The sequence below is a fragment of the Notolepis coatsorum genome (assembly GCF_963971535.1).
Source record: "Notolepis coatsorum genome assembly, chromosome: 2".
Lineage (NCBI taxonomy): Eukaryota > Metazoa > Chordata > Actinopteri > Aulopiformes > Paralepididae > Notolepis > Notolepis coatsorum.
Genome location: NC_140166.1, coordinates 223,632,706 through 223,644,904, shown reverse-complemented (window position 1 = coordinate 223,644,904; position 12,199 = coordinate 223,632,706). Strand labels below are relative to the sequence as shown.

General features: G+C 41.9%; 1 protein-coding gene across 1 annotated transcript; it reads right to left on the bottom strand.

Annotated features, from left to right (window-relative positions):
• Positions 1–330: 330 nt before the first annotated feature.
• On the bottom strand, positions 331–12,199 carry LOC311223800 (uncharacterized protein; the record flags this gene model as incomplete). Its single annotated transcript, XM_084308566.1, has 4 exons — positions 331–2,768; positions 5,889–5,940; positions 9,948–10,029; positions 10,524–12,199. The coding sequence occupies 4 exons, from the start codon at positions 12,197–12,199 to the stop codon at positions 1,039–1,041; spliced, it is 3,540 nt and encodes a 1,179-aa protein (XP_084164692.1). The 3' UTR covers positions 331–1,038.

The window sequence follows — 12,199 nt, the reverse complement described above, 5'->3', positions numbered from 1 at the left end:
GTTATCTTCATTTTAAGGGTAAATAGGTTGTGCGGCGCCGGCTCCCTGAGCATTTTATTTTGTGGGACAGGGGAAAAGTGGCTCTTTTGATAGTAAAGGTTGCTGACCCCTGCTGTAGAATATAGACTTATGTTTCTTCTATGAACTCTAACTCGTTTCATTTGAACAGTATTGAATTTCAATGGTAATGTTAGATTTAGACTGAAGTTCTATATTGAGGTTCAGTCGGTGAAACGGCAAGTTTCAAGCAAATATCCACACGGGTCCTTCTGGGTTTAGATGTCCACGTTTATTTAGTAAGAACAAAAGAACAAAAGACAAAATGCACAATATTCAATAAATGGTAATTCTTCCTAAACCAGCTCCTATCTAGGTCTGTCTCCCTCAAAGTCGGCCACCAGAAGAACATCTCTCTCTCTCAGCTCTTTTGATAACGCAGATGGGTCTGTTTTGAAACAAAATAGTTGCATTTACGACTGACCCATGCCCCACACATCCTGGCTGTGGGTTCAACAGAAGGCCTTGAAGATAGAGTGTCCCGTATGAAGTGTCCCGGCTGCCCAGAGATAAGAGGTGAGGGAGAAGGTTATAGGCAGAATCAACCTCCCCATGGAGGTCTGGCCACCACATTGTTACCAACCCCCCCTGGAACAGAGAGAGGAGAGACGGACCCAAATCCCACAGTAATTCAAAATGACCAAAGGTGATCAAACACAAATACAACAGTTGCATATTGTTGTCCAACCTACCCAGAGTATGAAAATACACATTTCGACTCCCCTGCATGCAAAGGGGCAGAGGTACTGAAGATGGGAATCAAATATGTGAATATGTAAATATCCAATCAAACAAACTTTAGCCGGGTAGGCTAGAAACTAGAAACAAAGCTAAACATAGTGTGTGTGTCCCTCAGAACAGTGATAAGAGTGACTGTCAGTGAATGTAACGCCTAATTACCTCATCTTTCACAACTCAGCTTCTTCAAGATCAATTTAAATCCAAAACCCTGCGTAGAGGAGCTGTGAATGTCACTGATCTCTACTTCAGCTCACAGAACTCAGCCTTCGCAGGGTATGAGTGAAGCCAAAGTCCAGGATAGAGAGGCTGAGTGAATGTGGTGTTGACTCTGTGCAGGAGGGTCATGGTGTTAGAGACGCTGTAGAAGCACAGAGTCCCTGCCCTGTGATCCAGGTACACTCCTATTCTGGAGGACCGGGGACCCCATATTCTTATTCTCTCGTTATCGTGGCAGAAGAAGTAATGACTTGGTGTGCACTCTAAAGCCCAGGATTTGGAATTGTATCCAAATCCACAGTTCTCCACCCCGGTGCCTGTTCTACTAATGTCTTTGTAGGAGGCTGCTACAGAAACCACTCCAGGTCCACTCCACTCCACCTCCCAGTAACAGCGTCCAGTCAGACCTTCTCTACCCAGAACCTGCCACCTTTCAATAAATCGTTCTGGGTGATTAGGATATGACTGCTCTTGATGCTGCATCAGTGTTGCTTTGTTGTTCCCCTCAGACAAAGACAGACGTGTGTGTGTTGTGTTTGGGTCCAGTGTGATCTGAGAGGAATATTGTAAGAAGTCAGCTCTGGTCTTGGGCTCTGGTGGTGGCAGTAAAACATTAACTGCATTCACTGTTGTTGAGATTCTGGGCCACTGCTCTTTCAGAACGTCCTCTAGTTTCACTCTCAGCTCAGACACGACCTCAGTCACATCTGCAAAGTACAGGAGAGGAAGGACACTGATGCTGGGTAAGTCTGTAGACTCACTGGGACTGGAGAGGGGGGGGTAACTCTGTAGAAAGTGGATGTGGTCCTCTGTGTGTGAGAGCTGCTCCAGCTCAGTGTCTCTCCTCCTCAGGTCCGCCATCTCCTGCTCCAGTCTCTTCTGCACTTCTTCAGCCTGAGTCACTGTGGTCCTCTGTTGGGCTCTGATGACCTTCTTCAGCTCAGAGCGCCTCGTCTCCAAGCAGCGTATCAGCTCAGTAAAGATTCTCTCACCGTCCTCCACTGCTTTATCAGCAGAGCGATTGAGAGAATCAACAGCCTGTTGGGCCTCTTTGAGTCGCTTATCCCTCTCCTGGACTCTCTGGTGGACTTTCTGCTGACTCATGCCAAGCTCTTTCTGTCTCTCCGTCCTTTCTGCTGCAGCTGAGACTGTATCATGGCCTTTATGTTCATCCATGGAACACAAATAACAGATACACTGCTGATCAGTACAACAGAAAACATCCAGAATCCTGTTGTGACGAGTGCAGGTGTTCTCCTGAAGCCGTGTGGAGGCTATGACCAGCTTATGCTTCTTAAAGGTATCAGATTGATAGTGAGGCTGGAGGTGAGTTTCACAGTAAGAAGCCAGACATACCAGGCAGGACTTGAGGGCTTTCTGCTTTCTCCCAGTGCAGACATCACAGGCCACGTCTCCAGGTCCAGCATAACAGTGATCAGGAGGAGCAGCTTGGAGTCCTGTCTTCATTAGTTGTTCCATCACTTCAGCCAGCATGTTGTTTTTCTTCAGAGCAAGCCTCGGAGTAATAGTCTCCCTGCACTGGGGACATGTGTAGATCCCCCTCTGATCATCTCGATCCCAGCCGTCTTTAATACAGCCCATACAGTAGCTGTGTCCACAGGGAATAGTTACCGGATCCTTCAGTAGATCCAGACAGATAGAACAGCAGAACTGGTCCCGGTACAGATCAACTCCTTGCTGCGCCATTTCAAGTTTTGTTTTCTCAGGAAGATCGTGTGGGTGGAAGGTGCTTCCTGGTTGTAGAGTAAACTCGGATTGTGTGTGACGCGTTTTGGTGGGAGGTGCTTCCTGGTTATAGTTGTCCAGGGGAGGAGTCACTTTAAAGAGACAGTGTCTATTTTACTGTGATTCATAGATAGATGTTTTTACATAGTTCAGACTTTCTCTCGCCATCAACTACCTCTAATGTGTTTACTTTGTCAAGGAAACCCCACTAAAACTCATAAGCACAAAGAGAGAAAGAGGTATACATACTCAATACAATTGATTGATTGATTGATTGATTGAAAAGTTTATTAACAGATTGCAGAATGGGTACAGTATAGTACAGCTCAATACATACAATTGTTAAGAGGATGCAGACCTGAGAAAGACTTTCGTCTTGTTTCCATCAGGGTCCTCCATTTTCAATTCATCATATGACACACACGACATACAGATAGACAGTACTGCTACATTTATGACATTTATGACATACCAGATTTTCAAATACAGTACTGTTTGTGATACTAAAAAAATCCAGAAAAAGAGTGTATATACATTTGACATAGAAACTGTGCATTGGGGGAGGTTGGGTAGGTGGGGTGGCCGGTGGGGCTATACATTGGAGGTGGGGGGGGGGGGGGGGGGTTGGGTAGGGGGGGGGGGACACTGTACATTGGAATACTGAATGAATGAATGAATGAAAACTTTATTTAACAGATTGCAGAATGGGTACAATACAGTACGGCTCAATACATACAATTGTTAAGGGGATGCAGACCTGAGAAAGACGTTTGTCTTGTTTCCATCAGGGTCCCCCATTTTCAATTCATATAGACATATATGACATACATGACATACAGATAGTCAGTACTGCTACATCTATACATTTATGACATACCAGATTTGCAAATACAGTACTGTTTGTGATACAGAAGGAGTCAAGAAAAGGGAGTATATACATTTGACGTAGAAACTGTACATTGGAGGAGGTTGGGTGGGGGGGGTTGGGTACATTGGGATATTGACAACCATACTGGGTAATTTACATTGGAGGTGGTTGGGGGGGGGGGCCGGGGGGCACACTGTATAAACAAGTAACACTGTACATTGAGGGGGGGGGGGGAGGAGACACTGTACAAACAAACACAATTGTACATTGAACTACTGACCTACATTTGACATAGAAACTGTACATTGGAGGAGGTTGGGTAGGTGGGGTGGGGTTGGGTGGGGCTGTACATTGGAGGTGGGGGGGGGGGGGGGTACAATACAAAATCTCTTTCCATTTCTCTCTATCTCTATCTCTCATACACACTCTCACACATCATTTAATGTCTTACTGTCACTCTCTCCTCTCTTGCTTTCTTTTTCTCTCACACTTTCTCCTCTCTCTCTCTCACACACACACACACACACACACACACACACACACACACACACACACACACACACACTTTCTCCCTCTCTCTCTCGCGCATTTACTCTCATTCTCTCCTCTCTTGCTTTCTCTTTCTCTCACACTCACTATTCTCTCTTGCTCTCTCTCTCTGTCTCTCGCTCTATCACTGATTTGATTTACTGATTTGTTTGGAGGCTGGTTTCTTACCAGTTTCCTTTATGTCTCAGAAAGAACCCGACTTCATTGCTGGGCATTGGTGTCAAAGTAAATCTGCAGTAGTTCTCATTTCATGAGCAAAGTTATGTATATATATAATTATGACTTTATGAGACCCATGATTACAGTTGTTAAAAGCATATCTAGAGAATAACTTGATGTTACCAAATATGCACTAGTAGGTACAGTAACTGTATGTAGCACACTCTCAGGGGCTCATACAGAAACAAACATTTCATTATAAAGTATTCTGTATTTTGTTGTGACAAATAATAAACAAACTTGAACTTGAAAGAAAGTAGAGAACCCAGGGGAGGAAAGAAAGTACTTTTACTCTTGTATTTAAATACAGTTTTTAGGATACTTTACTTGAGTATTTCCAGTTTAGGGATCTCATATCAGATTACTTTATTCGCCATTTATGTAAACACAATGGAACGTGCTACGACAGTACAGTGCATAATCTTTTTTAACAAATAAGAATAATAATCACAACAATACATTTTACTATGTACATTTCAAAGGAAGTTTCCTAATTTATTTTCCTCAACCACATTTATACAAACCCTGCCAGGTACTGTACTTTCTTTTAATCCGAAATATGTGATCAGATGGAAAACATAACATTTAATGTTTAAGTCTGTCGATGTCAAAAGGAAGGAATCACAACCAGCATAACTGGATGTACAACCAGTTTGACGTCACACAGAGGTTGATGCATTGAGAATTTAGGAGCTCCCAAGCATTATAATCCTGTAGTACACCATACAGAATGTGTATTTACTTTAGTCACTTACATTCAATATTTACTTTTATGCTATTACTTTAATAGAATTTTTAATAGAGTCCTTTTACGTTTATCAGAGTACTATTCTATCAAATGGGGTAAAGTTGGTTTTGATATTGGATATTCACATAAATCCATTTCTCTCTTCAGCACCTCTGTCCCTTTGCCTGTGGGGAAGTCCACATCTTTATTTTCATAATCAACAATCAACAACCTTTTTTCATATGTATTCACCTTTTTAATTACTATTGAAATTCAATAGCGTTAGAATCAAACAAGTTAGAGTTCCAAAAGAATGCTGCTTTTAGTCTAGATATATATTACCATTGAAATGAAATAGCGTTACATTTAAATGACTTAGTGTTTGAAATCCAATGCTGGTTTAAATCTAGATATCCTCCCTCAAATAATTACTTTCTAAATTGATACCATTGAAATTCAATACTGTTACCTATGGCTGTTTACTTACTGTTTACTACTTACTGTTTACTATTCCAATATCAATGCTGGTTTAAGTATAGATATCATCCCTCCAATTAGCAGCAATTAGCTTGTCAAATATCTGTTCCAAATCTTTAAGGAAGAATATGAAACGGTCATGAATTACCATTGAAATTCAATAGCGTTAAATGAAAATGACGAGTTCCAAAAACAATGCTGGACTATGGGGGTACATTTCTATCAAAAATTCTACTTTACGATTGTGGATTCTACTTTTGCGTTTGTTTATTTTTGATAGAAATCTACCCCCATAGTAGTCTGCAGGTGGGAGGAGCTCCGAGAGTCTCAGTTCTGAGTCCTGAACCACATGAGAGAAAAGCTAGAGGTCACACAGGCTTTTAGACAGCTGCCTGGTGTTTATTCTTTTGCTAGTTTCTTTCTTTTCTTCTTGATGTTTTTATTAAAAGAAGACTTGCAGAATCTATAATAAATGGTTTATAAAAAAAAAAATTGAAACAATAACTTCTATGAGCAAGGCTCAATTATCATTTAATTGAGCTGTGATTAACACAACACAAGGATTCAGTGTCCCCGACGACATTACTGGTTGCCATATTCAAACTAATTTACTCTCAATAGCTGTCAAACTAAATTAATATTTGCAAAACTTTGTTTTTGGATGTGTGTGAGATTATTTGTAAAATAAATGGCCACTGTTGTTTTGGTGAAGTGCCCCTTTAACCTAATCAGATAGCAGCATTCCAGCTCATTTTGCAATGTAAAAACCATACCTGCATCATGTCATTGTGTCTTTACCACCACAGCACCAGGTGTACTGGGACCACATTGGAAAGGTGCAAATGAAGGCAAGCCAAAGGTCAGTGAATACCACGATCACAACACCAGAGGGAGTTCCACAAATCATGTTCAACCCAGATTCGGCTCAAACAAGGGACTAAACACGTTTCGCAATTATGCCACATCAATGTGGAACGCCCTACCCACAGCTGTAAAGGAATGTGAATCACTACCCACTTTCAAAAACACTCTCAAAAAACACCTACGGGAGACTGCAATTCGAAACTGGCCCCTACAAATGTCCTAACCCAGTTGCACAGTAAATGACCAAGTATGGCTTTGTCAGTATTCCAATGTACAGTGTACAGTGTCGTCGTCCCCCCCTACCCAACCCCCCCCCCACCTCCAATGTACAGCACCCACCCACCCACCCAACCCCACCCCACCCACCCAACCTCCTCCAATGTACAGTTTCTACGTCAAATGTATATACACTCTTTTTCTTGACTCTTTTTGTATCACAAACAGTACTGTATTTGCAAATCTGATATGTCATAAATGTATAGATGTAGCAGTACTGTCTATCTGTATGTCATGTATGTCATTATGTTATGATGAATTGAAAATGGGGGACCCTGATGTAAACAAGACTGGTCTGCATCCCCTTAACAATTGTATGTATTGAGCTGTACTGTACTGTACCCATTCTGCAATCTGTTAATAAACTTTTCAATCAATCAAGCTATGTCGAATGATTGTATGGTGAATAGCGCCATCTTGTGTCCATGATAATCTGCCACCAGTTTATACTGTAAATCAGTGAGAGTTGCCCAGTGTTACAATGGCCCGTCCAGATCTCTTGTCATTGTATTGACTATAGAGCTTAAACCACTACACCTTGTATTCAAGATCCTTATATTTAATGGTTATCGTGATCGTGTGCAGTATCACAATTAATACAACAATAACACACCATTTGCCAGGCCAATATACAGATTACAGAACATACATTAAAAACTAAAAATCTATAGAAAATCTATTACATTTACAAACCAATGAGCTTCTATAGACAGTAGAACAGATATGCAGCCAGTATGAGCTTCTAGATACAGTAGAAAAGATATGCAGCCAGTATGAGCTTCTAGACAGTAGAAAATATATGCAGCCAGTATGAGCTTCTAGATACAGTAGAAAAGATATGCAGCCAGTATGAGCTTCTAGATAAGACAGTAGAAAATATATGCAGCCAGAATGAGATTGTTGCATATACTCATGTTAGCATTAGTGCAGAATTTGACTAGAACTGTCTCATAGGGACGAATGCTGGAATGGCATTTTGAATGGCAGGCATAGTTAGACATAAGAAAGCTCTCATCGACAGACAGATTGCTAGTTATTCATAATGGCTGTCCAAATTACCTGAGTTCTACGGTTTACCCCATTATGCGTCTGTCTTCTTTCCATTGACTCCATAGGTAATTCTACCCTTGCTCAGCAGACACACAACAGAGTAGAGCAGTCGTCTGGTAATCCAGAGGTTCACGGTTCGATTCCTGCTCCTCCCGGGCAACGTGTCGAAGTGTCCTTGAGCAAGATACTTAACCCCTAATTGCTCCCGATGAGCAGGTTGGCACCTTGCATGGTCGCCTCCACCGTCGGTGTGTGAATGTGTGAGTGAATGGGTATAATGTGAGGAACAAATTGTAAAGCGCTTTGGATAAAAGTGCTAGTATATAAATGCAGCCATTTACCATTTATTATTTACATGCAGCTCTATGATGGGATCCCGAGGTTGAAGAGGTGGGTTAGAATGTTAACCCTGGTGACGGCCTTTCCAAATCTGCAGTGAACCATAATGTAACATGTTTCTGTAAATGTTACTACAGGGAGTGATTAAGCAATAGAACACAAGAGTAAATAACATCACATCTAAAGTATTTCCATCATCTCAGCCGCGACTCTATTTACTAGATTTACTACAACGCACAGCCTTTAGTGTTCTGTTGCTTTTATACAACAGATTTTATGCAATATCTGATTTCCCATTGTGAATAAAACACTTAGCTATAACGTTTTGATGAAGAGTTAATTCAGCGCAGTATACAATATACACTAAACTACTCCTAGCAGTGTTGCTATAGCAAACAACATACAGTGACATGTTATATCATTTCAATTTCAAAGTGCAGCCATAATCAGCCTTTGTGTCTGTTTGAAGATTAGTTCTATAGATAATATACAAAATATTGTTTTGTTGTCCAACTGTAACAGTCCTATTTATTATGGATTATTAATTTCATATGTGGAACAAGATATGGTCCAAGGACAAAGCTGGAAGATTTTTCACAACCTTTGACCTTCATAACATGCTGTTATTTTGTCAGCAAAGATACGATATCTCCAGTGAACTGAACTAGAGTGCAGGTGTGTTGCATAACTCGTCTCTCATCATCACTGTACAAATGTTTATGTAAAGTCCTGTTGGACACTTAAATCAATATATATTTTGAATAAACTATGAACTTGTGAAAGTGTTGTTATTTTTATATATGTTTTTACACACTATACATTGCCCTTCATATTTTATGGGTAATTATTTTATACTAAATGTTTATATGAAGACATGTACAGTCACCTTATACAGTTATTATACAAAGGGGAAAGTGATCATATCCAAATGTGTGCATTTTTAATTGGCTAGATTGAATATGTTAAAGGTAATTGATCCAAACATACATGAATGTGTAGCTCCACCACCAGACATAAGAATGGAGCCCTGTTTTCATAGCCTGCTGACTGACACCAGACAACGCTGCTTGTATTTGTTCTGTGGCTGAAACACTTTGGGTATGTTGGCAATGTTTGCAAACATTGTAGTAAAACTGATCTATATTACATTTTACAATAGGTTCAGAAAGTTCCAAATAGCTTATATTCCATGTACAGATCAAGGTAGACTTAGTATGGAGTACTATATTGCACAGGATATACTTATATTTATAATTATAGTTACAGTATATATATTGTACCGGGAGTAGACATAAGATAGAGTTAGGTATATTTGTACCAGGGGTAGACTTAGCATAGTAATTTGGATATTTATAACAGGTTGGGCTGTACATGTACACACATATTTGTATTATTGATACTGTAGAGTATAGACTTATGTTTCTATGAACTCTAACTAATTTCATTTGAACAGTATTGAATTTCAATGGTAATGTTAGATTTAGACTGAAGTTCTCATGTAGCACATCATGGAAATAGTGAGTTCAAGTGAATTCCTTCGCGTTGTGTTCAAAGTTCTATATTGAGGTTCAGTCTGTGAAACGGCAAGTTTCAAGCAAATATCCACTCGGGTCCTTCTGGGTTTAGATATGTCCACGTTTATTTAGTAAGAATACAAGAACAAAAGACAAAATGCACAATATTCAATAAATGGTCATTCTTCCTAAACCAGCTCCTATCTAGGTCTGTCTCCCTCAAAGTCGGCCACCAGCAGAACAACTCTCTCTCTCTTTTGATAACGCAGATGAGTCTGTTCTAAAACTAAACAGTTGCATTTACGACTGACCCATGCCCCACACATCCTGGCTGTGGGTTCAACAGAAGGCCTTGAAGATAGAGTGTCCCGTATGAAGTGTCCCGGCTGCCCAGAGACAAGAGGTGAGGGAGAAGGTTATAGGCTGAATCAACCTCCTCCATGGAGGTCCGGCCCCCACATTGTTACCAACCCCCCCTGGAACAGAGAGAGGAGAGACGGACCCAAATCCCACAGTAATTCAAAATGACCAAAGGTGATCAAACACAAATACAACGGTTGCATATTGTTGTCCAGCCTACCCAGAGTATGGAAATAAAGATTTTGACTCCCCTGCATGCAAAGGGACAGAGGTATTGAATGAAGATGGGAATCAAATATGTGAATATGTAAATATCCAATCAAACAAACTTTACCCCGGTAGGCTAGAAACTAGAAACAAAGCTAAACATAGAGTGTGTGTGTGTGTCCCTCAGAACAATGATAGAGTGACTGAGTGAATGTAACGCCTAATTACCTAATCTTTCACAACTCAGCTTCTTCAAGATCAATTTAAATCCAAAACCCTGCGTAGAGGAGCTGTGAATGTCACTGATCTCTACTTCAGCTCACAGAACTCGGCCTCCCCACCAGCCAGGCATAAATAAAGCCCAAGTCCAGGATAGAGAGGCTGAGTGAATGTGGTGTTGACTCTGTGCAGGAGGGTCATGGTGTCAGAGACGCTGTAGAAGGACAGAGTCCCTGCCCTGTGATCCAGGTACACTCCTATTCTGGAGGACCGGGGGCCCGGTACTGTTATTTTCTTGTTATTGTGTCTGAAGAAGTAATTACTTGGTGTGCACTCTAAAGCCCAGGATTGGGAATTTAATCCAAATCCACAGTTCTCCACCCCGGTGCCTGTTCTAGTAATGTCTTTGTAGGAGGCTACTACAGAAACCACTCTACTCCACTCCACCTCCCAGTAACAGCGTCCAGTCAGACCTTCTCTACCCAGAACCTGCCACCTTTCAATAAATCGTTCTGGGTGATTAGGATATGACTGCTCTTGCCGCATACATGTTGCTTTTCTGTTCCTCTCAGACAAAGACAGATATCTGTGTGTTGTGTTTGGGTCCAGTGTGATCTGAGAGGAATATTGTAAGAAGTCAGCTCTGGTCTTGGGCTCTGGTGGTGGCAGTAAAACATTAACTGCATTCACTGTTGTTGAGATTCTGGGCCACTGCTCTTTCAGAACGTCCTCTAGTTTGTCTCTCAGCTTAGACACGACCTCAGTCACATCTGCAAAGTACAGGAGAGGAAGGACACTGATGCTGGGTAAGTCTGTAGACTCACTGGGACCGGAGAGAGGGGGGTAACTCTGTAGAAAGTGGATGTGGTCCTCTGTGTGTGAGAGCTGCTCCAGCTCAGTGTCTCTCCTCCTCAGGTCCGCTATCTCCTGCTCCAGTCTCTTCTGCACTTCTTCAGCCTGAGTCACGGTGGTCCTCTGTCGGGCTCTGATGACCTTCTTCAGCTCAGAGCGCCTCGTCTCCAAGGAGCGTATCAGCTCAGTAAAGATTCTCTCACCGTCCTCCACTGCTTTATCAGCAGAGCGATCGAGAGAATCAACAGCCTGTTGGGCCTCTTTGAGTCGCTTCTCTCTCTCCTGGACTCTCTGGTGGACTTTCTGCCGACTCATGCCAAGCTCTTTCTGTCTCTCTGTCCTTTCTGCTGCAGCTGAGACTGTATCATGGCCTTTATGTTCATCCATGGAACACAAATAACAGATACACTGCTGATCAGTACGACAGAAAACATCCAGAATCCTGTCGTGACGAGTGCAGGTGTTCTCCTGAAGCCGTGTGGAGGCTATGACCAGCTTATGCTTCTTAAAGGTATCAGACTGATAGTGAGGCTGGAGGTGAGTTTCACAGTAAGAAGCCAGACATACCAGGCAGGACTTGAGGGCTTTCTGCTTTCTCCCAGTGCAGACATCACAGGCCACGTCTCCAGGTCCAGCATAACAGTGATCAGGAGGAGCAGCTTGGAGTCCTGTCTTCATTAGTTGTTCCATCACTTCAGAAATGATATTGTTTTTCTTCAGAGTAGGCCTCGGAGTAATAGTCTCCCTGCACTGGGGACATGTGTAGATCCCCCTCTGATCATCGCGATCCCAGCAGTCTTTAATACAGCCCATACAGTAGCTGTGTCCACAGGGAATAGTGACCGGATCCTTCAGTAGATCCAGACAGATAGAACAGCAGAACTGGTCCTGGTACAGATCAACTCCTTGCTGCGCCAT